Source organism: Pagrus pagrus (assembly GCF_965226575.1).
Source record: "Pagrus pagrus genome assembly, chromosome: 19".
In the NCBI taxonomy this organism is placed as follows: domain Eukaryota; kingdom Metazoa; phylum Chordata; class Actinopteri; order Spariformes; family Sparidae; genus Pagrus; species Pagrus pagrus.
The window spans coordinates 6176048-6194564 of record NC_140203.1 but is presented as its reverse complement, the minus strand read 5'-3'; the positions used below and the strand labels follow the sequence as shown (position 1 = coordinate 6194564).

Sequence of the window (18517 nt, the reverse complement as noted above, 5' to 3'; positions counted from 1 at the left end):
CTTAAATCAAATCAAGAGTTATTCATTGTAATATAAGAACCTATTAACAAGCCGCATGACTGCCCACGCAGCCAGAACACAGTGTTTCGCTCCGTGCTGCTCACCTCCACCACGGACGTGTAGACCTGTAGTATCTGTTCCTCGCCTTTGACCTGTCGGACGCTGATCTTGCAGGAGAGCTGAGACGAGGAGTGGCTGTATCGCTCCAAAGAGAAGGCACACTGCAGGGGACGCTGGTTACTGGCCCACACCTGAGAAAAGGAGAACTCCTGCGGAACGATCGGGGAGGAGAGGAGGAGGGCGGACAGGGAGAACGATGAAAGGATTAGGCAGAGGAGACAACAAACTCATTAAATCCCTGCCGAAAGACGTTGGTTATTTGAATCCTGCTTTGCCACCCACTTTGCTGTTTACATGCTTAATTAAGACTGAATGAGTGGCTTCTTTAGCCAATCAATGATATGACCTAATCAAGGCGTTTACGCATCAGAAAGAGCACCGACATTTAGAGCCCTTGGAAAGAATATGCATGAAAGAGCTGGAGTCATTAGTGCAAAAAACATGTAATAAGTTAGATATTATTTTACTTACTGCTGCCTGGGAGGAATAATTAGGTTATTTTTGCTCTATAGCGTGGCTAGTTTTACAAGCAAACATTAGTTCAATTAACATCACGGACCTAAGCACACATTATTAGAAGAATAAGTCCATGTAATGACATCAAATCATCCTCTTAACATCTTTTTCAGTACATGTACAGCCCACAGCATTAAAGCCAGACTTTCCCAGCCATATTTATCACTTTGTAGGCTTGTTGTGTTTTCTTTCCCAAATTCTGATACTCCTCATATGCCTTGAATATGCTTGTAAATGCCAATCTGTTAGATCAGTAATGTGATTATGGAATTAGTACAGCGATGCCTCAATTTACCCCGTTTTCGCTGCACGTCCACCAAAAATTGGCAGCTGCAACACCAAAAGTAGTCGAGCTTTGGAGTGAACGGAATTTTAAAAGGCCAATTTCGACTTCCATTACTAACTACTGCGTGACCCAGACAGTGGCACAGTGAGAACAGGTCAAAAACAGTGTTTCAAGGATGAATCATCCGCTCTTCAGATCCATCAGACAGGAGGATGGCTACTTGTAAAAGCCTCCTTTCGGCTAGAGTGGTGCCTGAATAAAAAAGGCCCACAGCCATCTTCCCCTCAGGACCCTCATATAGTGGCTCTTCCCTCTCCGAGAAAGCCTTGTTGGTATTCTGGAGGCGCTACGGTGGGCTAATACGGCTAATAGGATGTCACTGGCGGGATGAACATCACAGGGCAGAGCAGAACATGCAGTGTGTAGACCCCTAGGAAGATAACTATGAGATGCATGTGTGTGTGCGCCTGTCTGGAAGTCATAATTAATATTATAAGGGTGTGTGTGTGGGTGAGATAGCCAGCTGTAGTGATCGCCTGCTGTGCCCTTGCTGCCGTCCTTTGGCTTTGATGTGACCAAGTGAGAAAAAGGGGAAACTGGTAGAGGAGGGGGGTTCTAATGCAGGAACAGAGGAGGCCGAGGAGATGAAGGAGCACAGCTTCGTTCCAGATCTGTGACCCTGATGAAGTTTAAATTACAGCCGAGATGCACAAAGTGAAGCTGATTTCCTTAAGCTAATTGACACACACACACACACACACACACACACACACTATCAAATGCCTACCTGGCAGGTGGTGAAAGGCTTGATGCTCCAGAGTAACTGTGGGACGTCCTGAATGGACACCTGGAGGCTGAAGGTGTTCCCCCGGAACAGCATCATTTTAGGCTCCTCCAGCAGCCGCCCGCCCCTGCTGCGCTCGCCCACTGCCACCTCCTGATAAGGAGAAGGTGTGGGTTTGTTTGTTCAGGGGGTGAGACGGGGGTTAGGGAAGCAGAGGAAAGAAGGCAGATATTTTTATACGGCTGATAGACTCCATGTATCAAGTCTGGAGCACACAGCTGGACACACATACGGCACATATGAGCCTCACTGTAATGGGTTTACTACAATTATGCAATGTAACTAACTACATTTACTCAACTACTGTACTTGGTGCGGTGTTGGGGTACTTGTACTTCAGTTTTTCATGTAACGTTCTAGCCCAAATGGTTAATCCATTGCTTGAGAACGAAAACAGTGAAACAATTGAAGTTCAGAGGCCATACACGAACCAAACTTCCTCTTCGCGAGAACACATTTCCTATAATCAGTTTCAGAAATCCCGACACTCTCCACGCAAATACAATTAATGTCCAAAGTCAAACAGATCAGCAATCCTAAAACAAATCCAAATACACACCGCAGGCTTTTAGTAATAGTTTTGGGACCCTCGACTTTAATCTGTCGGTGCTCTTTGCAAATTTGAAGACATACTGTGACCATGATGTAAATGAAAAATAAAAGACGAGTGGTGCACGGCGCGTTTTTTAAGCTTTCAAAATGCATCCAGAGTGATTGGCCCCTAAAAAGGTGAAAAGCTCAACAGCAAACCCCTCGAGAGCTGCTCACAACACTTAACCAGACACAAAATGCATCAAACAGACACACTGCACGAGTCCAGAGCCCAAAAATCAGATAAAGCGAGCAGCCTGGATTGTTAGCCAAACATATTGGTTGTACACAACGACGAGACATAAACAGAGAACGAAACAAAAGTCTTTTGTCAATATTATGTGTTTTGGCTTCCCGCTTTGTGATATTGTAATTTTTTCCACATCTATGGAGAACAATAACATCTGTGTGTTTGTATGTACTTGCATGTTTACATTTTCTGTATCTTGGGAATACAGGGACGGGCGGGGTTGCGAGTCCTGTCTGCACGGTGCTTATCCGCTCAGTCACACAGCGCGGAGAGCGGGGGAATGCAAAGCATACAGGCTGTCACAAACCTGATCAATTCCTGCTGCAAGCTCACAGGGGAAATTAATTGTCGTATGAAGCGCGCACAAAAGCCAACAGAAAGAGAACAAATGAACAAATAACCATGTCTGACTGATGGAGAGGTGGAGTGAATTGGCTCTTGGCACCTGCATCCAATTTTTTCTTTGTTCACATGCAGTTCTGCCTCTCGAATCAAGCCAAAAATAAAGCGGGGGCAGCGGCTATACGGGACGACTGTCATCGCCACTTCAGAAAAAGCGTGTGTGCATCTAGTTAAGCAACGAATTACCGTTGCACAAAAAAGTCGTTTTTGGCTGCAGAGCGCTTGAACAAATAGAGGTGTGTGTTTGTGTTTTTTGAGTGAGCCCACACACCGCAAGGACAAGGGCAAACTTTTCACAAAGAGCCATTCAAGAGCACATTGACGAGCCAGCGCCGCAATCTGAGAATGTGGTCTCGTTTTCAACGCGTTCAAACACTTGTCATGTGGAATGCAATGCTGAAACACATTTAATTAACAGAGAGCAAATTGAATTACGCAAAGAAAGGGCAGAGAAGCAACCTTGGAGCATCTGTTGTCTTTGTAATTAAAAGTCCCTCTTTGTCTCCTAGTCATCAAGCATCTCCCAGTGGCAATGTTACCGAACAAGGCAGAGATCTTCAGTGGAGCACAAAAAAAAAAACCTCAGTTCTTCCAGGCTGAACCACCAGCCGCACCACCAAGCCCGAGCAATTAAAATCTCTTATATCATATTATATTTTCCAATTCTCTTGGAGGCTGTACGGACGGCAATGTAAGCCTGTTGGCCTTTCGAGCGTTCTGTCCACCACTTTCAGACTGAAGTATCTCAACAACCAGTGCATGAAGTGGGCAGGTGCTCACGAGTTCACCATACCAGCGCTTCTACATTTTACTCTTTGCCCTTCAGTGACTTTTTCCTGCACACCAGCACTTCTCACGAGTTGCCGGTACTCTGCTCAGGTGGAGGGCACCGCTGGTCGCTGACATTTCTGTTTTTTGCCTGCCAGCTTTTCTCTCTCCACGCTTGAAGTACTTCGTCGACCATCCAAAAGTAGCACACGCGTCAACAGAGTCGGACTGGCCATCGGGAACGTTGGGGGGAAATCCTGGTGCTCCTGATGGCCAGGCTGACAGTCCTGATGGCGGCTCTGTGGGCTGCTTTCGAACGGCAACATGTGAGAAAGGAGAGTACTGGAACTTGCTTATTTTTTTCCACTACAAGCAATGTCAACAACTATAATATGTCCCTGCACTACAGTATGAGTAGCTACTGGTTCCTTCAGGGGAAAGTCAGAAAGTTAGCATACGCTGGTGACAACAGACACACTGACGTCTGTGGTTTTGATGAAGACGTCAGGACTTAACTGGATGGATACGGTACAGACATCATTTACAGTTCAGGATGAATCGTAGTAATATTGACGAGCTCTTAAGTTTTTAATCTTACACCATCAGGCTTTTTTTTCCACCCCCAATTTGACTTAATCAAACTATTTGGTTTCTGACCAAATTCTCACAAAATGAATGGAGTTCCCATCAGCATCAGCATGGCTTTATACTAATTAGCAAATGTTAGCATAACGTAGTGGTGACAGCCACTGACTGTATATAAATATAAATAAAATAACATTTATAAAATATAAATGGACGACATGTCAAAACATCTTGTTTGCCCCCTGGTGGCTGGCTGCAGTATGGTTCATAAAACCTGCCACCTCCCTCCACGCTAGTACAAAATACATTTTTTCTCAAGATGGTTTCGGTCATTTTACGTCGTCATTTATGTTTCAGTGCAAATTTTTCTGATAAGATTATTTAAATTAGTAATTTGTTACAGCTGTGAAGGGGTATTGTCATCATGGACAGCTGGTGAAAAGTCAATAGTGTTTATAAATTAACTTTACAGTATTTACGAACCATTTACAAAGTATTATGAACATCAGTTGCAACTTTAAAACAAACAATTGCTTAACACATGGTTTATAAAATATTTCATTGTGAAATAACTATTAACTAAAGTTTAATTAACCATAAATCTACAATTTATTAATTCAGTCCTTGTTTTTCAAATTCAAACTAAGCTTTATTGGCATTAATGTTCAACTTACATTATTATCAAAGCTAAATCACACATCATTGAATAACTATGACTTACTTAAATTAATAGATAATCAAACTTAATCCCTGAGAAACAGTAAGCGAGAGCGTGTTTCTTTGAGTTTAGCTCTTTTAGTTTTTAGACTGTAGTCATATTATGCAGCACTACACAACTTTTCTCTCCACACAGATGAGGCAGTTTCTGAGGATCAGGGACATGGATATAACCAGGATATCCATTATTCATTTTCTCAAAGAAAACTTCTCTCAGTATGATAAGAAGTGAGTTTCTGTCTCGACCTCTCTTCTTTGACAAAGTGGAAACAGATCGTTTCCTTCCTCTTCCCTCGTACCTGAAATGCATGGGGCGTGTCGTCCACACAGTAGACCCTGAGGGTGAAGCCCAGAGAGTTGCTGGTATCCGGACTACCAAACACAGCCAGCCTCAGCCGCTTGGCTGCCTCCTGGTTCAGCGGCTCCCCCACCAGGGCGTAGCGGCCTGGATGCTCCAACAGCACGTGGCACCTCTGGGCCTCCAGCAGACAGTAGCAGGACGTGCTCTCCTCGTCCACTGACATCACTTCCTTTGAAGGGGAGGACACAGAAGAGATTTAGTTCAGGTGCATTAAGTTCAGTTCGGGGTTAATCATCACAGCTCAAAACTAAACGGCTGTCTTTCTGATTATTCTTGGTTTTGAGGATTCAGCACGCAACATTACACAGTGGAGCTGAGCACGCTGAATCATGATTATTAACAAATCAATTACTGCCAAGACTTTGTTTGCAGAGGGAGAAAGAGGCTTTAACTTTACCATCAAACTGAAAGCCGAACACTGCTCAGCCCGGTGCTGTCTGAGTAATGCTGCTTTACTATTCTATCTATTATTTATTAGCTTATTACCTGCAAAATAGGCTGAAAGAGAAAACAGAGTTATGTAACAAGCCATGAGAGGCATAACTCCAGCATTTTAAATGTGAGAGGCGACCGTACGCTATTAAGGATTTTATTAAGACACCTCACAGACAGTAAACTGGAAACTTTCCCCTCAGACACAGACTCAGGATCAGGATCTGTGCAAACCTGAACGAGGGCCAAATGAATAATCACACAGCTCACAAAACAGATGGGGATACAGTATCGCTGACAAAACGGATTAGCGGGGTGCAGTTGTATCTGATGGCCAATCGCTCGTCATCTTGTGCTCAATCCACCCTAAATCACCTTTGAAACATAACGGTGACCCACAGGTCCCCTCTGCATATGGCCTGGCCGAGGCACATCAGGCAACGCGAGGTAATTTAGTGGCCCACAGATTCCCAAACCTGCCCCATTAGCACTGCGGCGGACGTGAAGGATCTCCACGACATAGCTCATCCCCGCCAGGCAGCCGGGGAGAAATGATGGAGTCGAACTCCTGCGGTACAAAAGTGCAAGCTTTAATGGGAATGGCACTGAGAGGCAGACGGAGCGAGAGAGGAAGACGGAGGGGGAGAAAGACCTCCATCTCCTATTATATCACTAATTCCAGAGATTAGGGTTTGAGTGAGCATCCTTCCTAAGATAAAGGGCTCATTATTTCACAGTGACAGAGACGGGTCACCGCGTTACATTTTCCTAGAGAATATCTCCTCTTCTTTCTCTGAACCCGTCTACGTCTTCCTGTCTGCGTCCTCCTCCTTCTCCGACTCACTCTCTTATTCTCTCCTTTCCGATGGCATATAGCTCCTATCAGTGATGGTTCTTTTGATAGCTCCCTTTTGTGCAACACGGCTGCTGGCAAATTACATCTGTGTAAATGTCACACGGAGTGAAAAGACCAGGCAGGGACGGAGCCACAGGCACTCCAAGGTCACGCCAACTCGGCGGCTCGGGGGGTCACTCTGCCTGGATAAGGTCCCCGAAGCTTTTTGATGAGGTTAGTTAAACATTAAAAGAGCATCTAAGAAATGTCTACTCTGCCGACACGGCACGAAAGAATGGACAGGGGCTGTTTGGATTGAAGTCGGATGTCTGAACAAGTCTCCGTGAGACTGTGAAGTGGGTGAGCAGGGCAAAGAGTTGAAGGACTTTTCAGAGGTGTTATTTTAGTGAAAGAGCGAGGTGTGAGAAGGAGATCTCACAGCAGCAATCACAGCCGGAGCACTTTACTATATTTATGGCAATAAAGTCTTGAATCTTTTAAAAAGCAACACTCAGGTTTTATTTGTTTTTGACCGCATGCTGAGGCATCACACTGGAATGGGAACATTAAAATTTTAGAAGTTTTTTTTATTTTATTAAAAGATCTCCACACGTTTTTCAGGCACACTTAAAAATGTGTGTGTGTTTGACATATTTCCACACTAAAGTCCTGAAAATGGCACCTTCCTTCTCTCTGATTAAAAATGTCAGAAAATATGAATATGCAAATCTTTTCCATCTCAATTTTAACGGCTGAACTTAAGGTGACTCCTACTTCACCGTCCAAGTCCATTCATACTCAGAGAAAAACAAAACACGTCATATCACGCTCACATTACATGTTTATGACCCGACTTTCATATCTGGAGGTGGAGAGGATGGTGGTGGAGGTAAAGGCGAGAAGGCTGCCAGGCCAATGATTGATGAACGTGGTGTTTCAACATGTATTTGTTGCAACAAAACCCTGTGTTTTTGACGAGACCTCGGGACAAAACTGTATATGTTTAATGGGAAGTTGAGACATTGTTTTGTGCTATTAATGCGTATTATGATATTATTTAACCTTATGCATTTACAATGATATTTGAGGAGGACGAACTCTCTGCTCCTAGGAAGAGGGGCCGGACCACTAATGCCCCCATGTAATTCAGTCATACTGACCTCAATATGATAATGGACATGATTCATATTCACATATTTCTTTATTAACAACTTTTATCTGCAAGTGTTCCTGTTAGGACACACTGCACCTTGTGTTATCACAGTGACATGACGAAAACCATATCAGACAGTTTTATATGTCAGAAACAGATTTGCCTTTTGATAAATAACAAACACAAACAGACAAACAGATGCCGTGTGCAGTGTAAACAAACACAACCGTGTTTTCTCTCCTTTTAATTCAAACTGTGCTTCTGTTCAAATTTTATGAACAGCCGTACAGCTGATTTCACAGAATCACCAAAGAGTAACGCTTTATAAAATACCATTATCATTAAAGTGACAAAGGAAATAAACGTGTCAATGACTAATAGCCGTCATTTGCATTCGGTCTGACATTTCCTTTGGATGTACGACAGCATGAGGTAGAGCTTGAAAAGCTGAATTTTATGCAGAATGACGAATCTGAGCTGGCAACCCTGAAATCGGCTCTGTGCTTGCATGGCCGCACTGCAGGATGAAAATTTTCATCAAAGTAGATGTAGCATGTTTTATCAGCTCGTATTGATATTCTGCTGAAATCCGTGTGTTTGCTCTCGTTAAGATTCTGCGTCGATGCAGCAGCAGAGTGCTGGTAATTACAGCTGAAGTTTTAAAAATAACGGCTCACCTCCCACTTGTTGTCCTGCGTTTGCCTCTTTAGCCGAATGGTCCAATTATCAGCAGCAACCTCCGCGCAGTGGGCTACGGTCATGGCTATGGGACAGGACAGGTCAAGGCCTGGTGGGCCGTACGTGACTGCAGGACTCAAAAAGATCTCCGCCTCCTCCTCGGACACAGTGCTGCAAAAACAGTAAACGCACATATTAAAGCAACGAATTGAATCACATCAAGGACATTTATGATAACACTGAGTCATTCTTCTCTGAGTTTTAAGACAGTATGAAAATGAAGACATGAACTACTAATGAATCACTGCTTAAGCACGTATTCAGATAGCAGAGTGTGACCCCTTGCTTATGAACAAAGTGAACTCCAATCCTTGGACACTCATAATGAATCAATCCCTGACTAGCTGACACACAGACACACAGATAGAGGAAGATTAAAGCACCAAGACTAATGGACAGTGGGGCTGGGGAGGACAGGCTTTAGCACACAGCGTGTAAGCTTCGTGGGTCGATGGAGCTTATGAAGCCTGCTCTGGCCAGCCTGGTGACAGATTAGCTGGGCCAAGCTGCTCTTGGCCAGGGGCCCAATCTTGGCTGGAAGCCCTGAAGACTGAGAGCAATCAATGGGACCACCATCAGTCATGCAGTTGGCCCGGCTGGACACCTCACATATACAGGACACAATATTGGTGCTGTTGTCACTGGAGCAGCATGGATATTTCTCAGCATCATTAATACAGCCGCGGCGAGGGACAAACCCCTGACACGCAGGCACAGATGCATCACAAATGTGTGAAGTGTGCACGGAGCCACATGTGTTTATGCATGCAAATATAGGAAACACCGACTGAGTGAGAGTCAGCTAGACATGGGGAGTGTCATTTTTATAGGTTACACCTCATAAACACACACAAACACTTTACCACAACACTCCATATATGCATAACACAAGTCAACAGCTCCCCCTCCACTTGATGCTGCATACGCCAAACCGGTTTCCATTATGTAGTTTGTTCACGCTGGAGAAGCGACAAAATCAACAAGGCCGCAGAGGCATTCAAAAGTTGCAGTTGACTGAATCAATCAACACCTTCAGATGGTACCAGCCATTGTTTTTTAGGCTGATAAGTGAAGCAGATTTACCAACCAGCATATTTAACCAGCATTGGACTGCTGCTGATTTTACTCCCTGTTGGTACATAATGTAAGTACGTCGATGAGTACATTGATTTCTTAAATGCAAAAACAGTGTGCTAATAGGGTTTGAAGTAACAATTATTGTTATCTTTATTCTTTCAGTACTCCCAAAGACCTGTAAACATCTTAATGAGTGCAACTGGTGGAGCTGCTTTTGAACAGCTATTTCATTGATCACCTAATCGTTCAGCTGAGACAGTTACTGTAGCACATGGTGTAGTCTAGTAGTATTTCAGCATCGAGTTGGGACGCAGCTACTGGCTGTGAAAATGGGGGTACTCTCCTCATTTTACCTGAGAGGTTGTCAGCAACAACTAGAATTATTTTTTTAAATCTTCACATTAAGGAACGGCACTTCTGCTGGAGCAGGAATCTTCTGGTATTTTCCACCGCTGCAAAAGTTTCCCGCGAGCTGCGTGATAGCTGTTTTATGTATGAGGCGGAGGTGGAAAGGTGAGGTGTGATATGCGAGCGGATGTGTGCACGCGCTGAGGTTGTTTGTCTGCTGTTGGTTTAACAGTTTCTGGTGCCGAGTGTTCTGTGAAACTTTCCTTCATTATGCCATGTTACCAATCAACACTAAAAAATTAAAAGAGGTTCTGATCCGCTGTCTAAAAATAAGAATAATGTTTCCAGACAGCACAGTGGCCCTGCAGCTGCACTCTTGTGCTAATCAGCCCCGGGCTCAGAGGAAACCAAGGTTACCTGCTGCTGAGACTATGGTAATTAGCCAGATTGCCTGTGAGCAAAGATTAAAGATGGTTATTTAGCATCTCTGATTGTGGTTGTGAGAACAAAAGAGATTTCACTCCAGGATGATGGTTTAACTGTGGATAGTAGATTGCGGTTATTAGTTAGTGAACACAGCACACCTCTTTCACTCCTCCAGACAACAGCATCCATTAGACACTCATATTTTTTTTTCTTTTCCTCAGACCACAATTATAATAACATTTGAAAAACACCTCATTAGTGTTTGACAGCCTGTTTTTTAACCTCTCTCAGTAATACAACATGTGACGTTTCTGCATCAAAGTCTCTGGATCTTGGTTATTTATTTTGTCGAGTTGTGCACTTAAATTATTCAAAATGTTTCCAATAATGTTCAAACCCAGAGAAAAATCTGTAATTTTATTCAAGGTAACACTGCTTTTTATTTGGTTGCCTGTCACTATAACTACCAGGGGAAACAACAGATCAAATGTCAGAGGGCGAGGAGGGAAGCTGGCGATCGTGACTAAACGGATCGTGAATAAAACTCTAGTTCGTGACCTCGTCTGTGAACATCCCTGCCTGAGATTGATTTCTATTTGCTGGCACTGGTGTTTTTTTTTTCCTAACAATGAAGACAGCAACTCCCATGATCCCATGCTACTTCACAACATGGTGTTTGTTCTGATTGACAGGCCCCTACTTGTAGAGGTTATATACTGTAACACAATTACAGCTGTAGAGCTGCACGTTTGAGCTGGAGTGACTTGGAGCAAACCACAGAACAAAAGTCTTGTGGGGTCTGGCCACGCAGTCAAATGTCAATGTCAGTGGAGGTGAATGAAATTTAAATTTGGGGCTCTCACAGAAAAAATCCTCTTCAATCAAACAGTGTTTCTGTTAATCGGGATGTGACCCACAGACACAATGAACAGCTTCAGTGATTTTGTCAGCCCTTGAATTTATTACTTACTTGCCAAATGTTAATATTTAACATCACTCAAGTCTGCAGCAGCTGTTAGCATGGTATGCTAGGCAGGTAGCAAATAAATAGAGTACTTGAGGAAGTTAATCAGATTTTGTGCAACTCCCTCTGGAGCCACACATCTAGTCCCCAGGAGACTTGATGTCAGTTCACCTTTAATATTTTGCTCAATAGATGCATTTATTAGCTTCACTGAAGCGTACACACACATAATATGGTTTTGTCAAACAACAAAATATGTTTTTACAACTTTAGTTACTTAAACTTAAAATTGTATGGGGTTTCTGCCACTAGAGGTCTCTTTGTCAAAACAATGAGAACAAGGACATAGTTTGATGAAATTGTGATGTAGTGTGGTATCATGGGAGTTGTTGTTTTCATGGGTAAAAAAAAACAAACAAAAAAAAAAAACGACAGTGCAGATGAAAATCTATCTACGTGACTCAGGCAGAAATGTTCATGGACCAGGTAATGTTTGAAATGTACCGTTACCTTGAATGAAATTTTAAATTTTTTTTAAATTTTAATTTCTAATTTTAATTCTCTGTATGTAAGCATTAGCATAACACAAGGTCTGGTCGTTTTTATTGATGTTTTAATGCAGAAATGTTCTATATCACATCTTTAATGCTGCACTGGGTGTTGACTATGCATAATAAAACAGGTGTCACTGATAGTGAGTGACCCATCGGGAGAATTAACACCCACTCCTGCAGATACCTGTCGTTCTTATTGAATTCCTATTAATTCTTTGGATTGTACACAACTAAGCTGAACTGTTTTGTTTCATTCTCACTCTCGTTGCTCTCGTCAGTCTCATTCTCAACTGTTTTTCAGCAGAAAAGCTCTGAAAAAGCCGACTGCTCGCCACCTGCACAGCAACAAACAGCAGACAGGGACAATCTGTGACTGGCTGGGGAACATAGTGGAGCATTTAGCAGCTTAAGCCATTTCCCTCAGGAGTAAGTAGAGATGAACATTTGTTAAGTGGCCAGTGATGCGACTCCAATAATGCTAATGTTGCTGTGTGTGTGCTGATGTGTAAATCAGCAGTCGCTTGCTTACACATTAGCCACAAACATCTCGATGAGGTGATCATAAGGCGGCGTTGGGTTTACAGCTTGTGCAACGGCCCCTGAAGCAGCAAAGATAAATGAAGGCAGGTTTGAGGTAAAATTTAAGAAGAGGCTTAGTAAAGTATTGGTGCTTGATAAAGTTGGACAACTCAGTGTGTGTGCACACACAACACAGCACATGTAAGAAGACATCAAAGAACAACCGCCGGCCAAAATCAAAACCAAAAGAAGCCTATTTTGAGGCAGGTGTGACTGACACCACTGAGTAATAGTTGCCTCCAAAATATGCTTAAAAATGAGGATGATGCTGCTCAACTCAAACATGTGTGAGTCGCATCATACCGGCCATATCTTGTCACACACTCTGATTCTGCCCTTGGACTACCCACTGTCCCCTGCTGAGCCGGAGAAGATCGCATACAAAACAACCTCGTAAAGCCCGGAGGATGAACGGAAAGCTCTTGCGAACACCTGAAACCGAGCCAGAGCTGATCGATTCCCATTCTTTGCAGGGGAAAGCATCGTCTTATGTAGATGGCCGAGGTTTGAATGGGAAGAAAGGATCCAATTTCTCTCGTGGACTCTGCGGCTGTCAGAAGATAGGCTTTGACTGACAGCTCAGCGGTGCACGGCTCCTGCAGCTTCTTAAACGACAGCCAGAGAAGTAAACAGCATCAGGCTTATCAGAGCAAAGCAGGAGGCTGGAGGGCAGCAGCTTGGCTGAATTGGGGGAGAGTTTGGGTAGGGGAGGGTATAACCAGCCCTCTTACTGAGCTGTGAGCCATAACCTATACAGTGACCTCTGATCTGTATCTCTCACCAGATGACCCTAGGGACCTGACGGGGGGAGGGTTGAGGTGGAGCGAGATGACGGTTGAATTTCAGATGTCCGTAAATGTCACTTTTGATTCTCCCTCGGATGTAGAAATCGAATTTCATTGAGAAGCGCAGGCGGTTAGCCATCTTGTAAAGGTGATATCTTGCTAGCAGGGTTTCACACATACGCTGACACATTGATAACGTCTGCTATAAATCACGAACATGTCCAAAAACTGACTCCCGTCTGTCAGGTAGCTTTTGAGGCTCTGTTGCAAAGAAGTCAAAGGTATTAGACTCCCTTTTCAAACGCTTCTTATCTATCATGCCATTTTTTTCCTCAAGTAATAGCTTTGTGAAAATCTTGACGGCAAAGTCACAGAAATAAACTGCTGGCAGGCAACAGTCATCTAAACTTTGTGGCATATCACGTTGCAGCGAACTAAAAACCAAATCAATATCACCTATCATCATGACTGCACAATTTTCACCACTCTAACCAGTCATGATGGAGGGAGATATTGTCACAGTTATGTCTACAAACACAAAACAGGCTAGCAGAGTCATGGAGTGTGTCTTTCTCTACTGAGACAGTTGCTTAAGGCAGTAATGCAATCTGTCTACAGCTGCCAACGCATTTGTGACACATATGTCCTCCCCTGCAGTTGCTGCAAGATGAGCAAGGATCCCATGCTGGGTGGGAATATGCCTGCGTCAGAGCTTTATGTTTATGCGTGCAGCACATGCGAGGATCCTTGTGCATGTTTGTTCTCCAAAGAGAGGCGGAGACGGCGTGGCAGGAAGAGGGACGAGAGACGCTGCGCGACGGGCTGAAAGATTAAAAGAGAGCAGCCTGAGAAGCAGACTGCGCCGGCTCACTGAGAGTCCCTCACCTGCTGTCCTCCTGGTTGATGATCATGTACATCTCCCAGGTAGTGTCTTCTGTGATCCCCCCGTGAGGCACCAACAGACTGATACCTGCGGAGAAGGAGGTACGCAAGGACCTGATCAGCACACAGCCAGACATGCACGCACACAGACGCACACACCTGCCGGGCTGTCGGGTGTCGTTACTACAGGTGACAGCCGGAGAGGTGACGGCCCCCAGAAAAAGGTGACTGAAGCAAGTCCCCAAGGCCTTGTGAATCAATGCTGCCAGCAGTGTCTTTGTCACGAGCACACACACACACAGACTGTCTTTATCTTAGACACACATACACAATATTCTACTGAATGATAAACAATTACTGCCAATTTACACTGCAGTAGATAAAGCCCCTCAAGGGACAGGATGATGAATGTAGGCCATGGGAAAGAGCTGCCTGAGTAATGTGGTAGACTGAGCATCACAGGTTTACATTACATACACTAGTCAACATTTTCTGATAGCACATAGTAAGTTCTTTAAGTTCATCATATTTTTTTAATACATTTATAAATAAATGTAAAAATAAGATGCATTTACTTTAGAAATCTAGAGGTTGTCAGGACACAGCAGTTGGTTAAAAATACATGCATGCATTCTGACTTCATCGCTTCAGTAAATAATATATTCAAGCTCATGTTGCTTCGCCGATCGATGTCATTTCCACATTTTTGATGCAGGCCAAGCACTGACAAGGTCAAACACTGTGCCGTTGTTTCGAATTGCGGCATGCTACAGATTTCTAACTTCTCTTTGGTTTCTAGCTTTACGTCGAAGGAATTTCAGCGGACACACAGAAACGCATCCAATGAAATTTCTCCGCTTCAGACTCACCTGTGTTAGGCACCACCAGCCTCCCTCCAGCATGACCAAACACCGCAGTTGCCTTGTGGAGAGGCCTGCTGGGAGTCAAAGAGACTTGCGGAGTGAAGAGGTTTTTGCCTCTCCTGCCCAGCGTCGTCCCCACCGCTCTGTAGTCGGGAGCCAGACCCCTTGGAAATGTCTGAGGGTGGGACATGACATGGTACTCTGCCCTCTCTGCCACCCCTGGAGATGCAATACAAAGGTCTTTGTTGCAGTCAAACAAACTCAGATCGTCAGTATTCGAGCAAGAGAAAAGACGGGGATATTGCTCCAGTCTACCATGTGAAAGTCATGTGTATGACGCAACCCATCCACCCCAGCCTGTCCTTTGTTTACTGCTTCTTACATACGTAGTTTACATAATCACATCATTAAAATTACCTATTAAACTGGAACAAAACCTAATTGACTGTTTCACAGCATGAATTACAAAAACCTCATACACATAAGCTCCATTCTTATCGTGCTGTCAGGTACAGACATATCTCCTCTCAAACCTCCCCCCGAACAGCAGTTGTCAAATCCTCGTTAAGCACCAAAACTAGGCTTGGCCAGCCTGTCAAACTTTGGATTTCTCCACACAAACTGAAGCAGTGTTCAGGGGGGCTGTAGTAAGTCAGAGCGTAACTCTGGATATAAAGAGTGTTTTATTCTGACTTTTCAAAACCCCAAACTCAAGGGCAGAGTCGTGAGGAATGGATGAATGGGTGTTTATCTTCTTTAACAAGCTGAAAAAAAGGTAGCATGTCCGGCAATCTCGCTTACTAGATAGTAGAAAAATTACATTACTAAAGAAGAAAATACTGTTATCAGGGGTAGTGTTGCGCTTGTACGCCGTCCTCTTCCTCAAAGCCTTTTCTCTTGTAACAACGAAAGTGAATTGTGCCGTTTGAAAACACAAAAGCTTAGCAGCCAAACAGAGTTTAATAGAACAAAGTAGCAGTTGTATTTACAAGTATTTTATTCTGCCTTTTACAAAAATTCGCAGTATAAAAAGATCAGCTGGAAGCATAACAAAGCCAGCTGGAAACCCTGAATCTACACGCAACAGTTGTCATTTCAGCCAGCAAAATGATGTTCTACCTCTGTCGGAAATCAAGCAGCCATTGTTTCCAAAATTAACACGAATTAATAGTGCTGCGAAAATGCACCAACTAAGAGGGGACATGGCTTAGTGAACAGTCCATTTGTGATGCCAGTTGATTCTCCATGGCCATTTTCTTCAGATGACAGCTTTCTCAGAGATTGCTTGAGGAGAGAAACTGGCTCAAAACAAGATGGATTACCCGTCTGACAGCAACGGCAGAACTGTACACTTCTCTGTAATTATTGCCTTTTCAAAAGTGGCTGACCACCTCAGACAGGGGCTTTCAAAACACTTTCCATTTCCTCACCTTTGACCTTGAGATCAGGCAACGGGTCGAGCAGCGAGCGCTCGGCCATCAGCTCCTTGTCGATGGAGTCCTGGAAACACATGGGGCTGGTGTAGGTACGCGACACTGTCAGATCGGGTTGCATGGATGAATTAATAAGCAAAGGGTTGGCTGAAAAAAACAGGCAGAAGAAAAACAAGCAAATTACTGTCAGCAATTAGACATCTTTGAGCAACAATTACATTTCAGGAGAGCGACACTTCAAACTAGACTGCCGCTATAAACGACAAGAAAAACAAAAGAGTGTGTCACGACGATTAGTTTTTATCCACCTGCGAGTACTGCTATAATATCATCACCATGGAAACATGAATAGCATACACCTTACTGTGCCAGTGTCTCAATTAAAAGTGACAAAGGGCAAATAAGAACGGTTACGGCGTACTGATGTAGTGCTTTAATTTGATTTCACAGGGGTTTAAAGCAAATCCGTGACAATAGGCTCGAGTACTGCCGCTGAATTAGATTACATGTTTATTAACAGAGATTATTATGGGAACTTTTTCTTTATATTTACGTTCCGACTTTGGGGAGGTGCAGGAAGATATACGGGCGCTGCAGTCGTGTCATGATTATACTGTACGTTGTAATAAACTCAGACACACAGTGCTACCCATCATGAAACACAGAACAGAGAAAGTTATTATAGCGTCAAACAACTGTATTATTTGTTGTAGGATTATAGAAGATAAATAATTTTTTTTGCAAAGTGATATAATTTTGTGACAAATGACTCGTTGACATTGTGTCAGCGAGCATGACGATGGAAGACACGGCTGAGGAAACAGCGTGGAGTCTCCTAATGAGCAAAGAAATGTAGATTGCCAATTTATTTTGTTGGGAATGTTGTCGAGCTGTTGTCGCAGTGACTCATGATCAAGGATGTGACTGCTTAAAAAGAAGTGAAATTAATAAATGATCACTGTGCGAATGCTGCAGCGGTGTACAGCGGGCTGTAACGTATAAGGAGGGGAGGACATGTTGGGTTTTTATGAAGGTTTCGCCCCCCCATCAACTGGAACAGGGACCAAGATTAAAGCTGCTCCTGCCTACTGCTGTGTTATCAAAATGAACTTTATTGCACCCTGCTGAGAGCTGTTGCCGTGGCGACCCGTAATGCCAGCCTTGTAAAAATACGCTTCAATCAGCGGGGAAAAAAAAAACACACCGCGCTCCGGAGCTTGGATGTTTCTGTGTTTGGGAGGCATGGGACTACAGAAGCACTAATAAATTACATTTTTTAATTTTGAAATCATGAATAATTTATTGAAGTTTTGTTATAAGTGAGATAAAAACTGAAACAGCCAGTAATGCCACAAACCTTCCACCCTGATGAGGCACTTCTTGTCAACAATTTGCACAGAAGAAAAGTCTAAGTAATAATAGATTAGAGTTAAATTGTACATTTGTTTAGAACGTAAAATGTGCTTGTTACCACAAGTTTTCCAGTGAGCCTTTATTGCTTGGGGCGTGCTGATGTTTGCAATAAACCAATAAATGCATGGTTTGCTTTATAGATTAAGCTTTATGCTGTATGTTATTGGACATTTAGTGCACCACAGCGCAGACAGCGAGAATCTCCAGAGGGCTCAAGTGAACAAACTGAGAAATTAAATACAGTCATTTTGGGCCCTAAAGCATTTTAATAATTGATGTTGTTATATCACAATACACAGAAATGTATGCATAATTCATACATACGCAAATATACATATAAATACATGACCGTATGGCTCGCTGGCATGTTCTGCAGTTTTAATTACACAAAATGACTTGATGTGATGACATTATAATATGTGAAGTGGAACATAACCAACCATATTTCTCTGTGTTTTTTTTTTTTTTTTTTAAATATTTTTGTCACCTACAGAGAGGCTGAAAAATAAAACATGTGTCTTTCCTCTCCTCTTCATTCGTTCCGTCTATTTCCTGTTTTATTTTGAAGTCATATCCTCCTGAGTCACGTCTAACT

The 18517-nt window shown here is 43.3% G+C and overlaps 1 protein-coding gene across 1 annotated transcript in view; it reads right to left on the bottom strand.

Annotated features, from left to right (window-relative positions):
* LOC311275417 (netrin receptor UNC5D-like) overlaps positions 1-18517 on the bottom strand; it is a 188949-nt gene that overhangs the window by 13031 nt on the left and 157401 nt on the right. The window contains exons 11-17 of the mRNA XM_084383965.1: positions 16507-16656; positions 15083-15295; positions 14217-14301; positions 8538-8709; positions 5379-5609; positions 1710-1859; positions 105-269 (exon numbers count right to left, since the gene is read on the bottom strand). Of these exons, the coding sequence (XP_084240091.1) occupies positions 105-269; positions 1710-1859; positions 5379-5609; positions 8538-8709; positions 14217-14301; positions 15083-15295; positions 16507-16656 (1166 nt within the window). The remainder of the gene's footprint in view (positions 1-104; positions 270-1709; positions 1860-5378; positions 5610-8537; positions 8710-14216; positions 14302-15082; positions 15296-16506; positions 16657-18517) is intronic.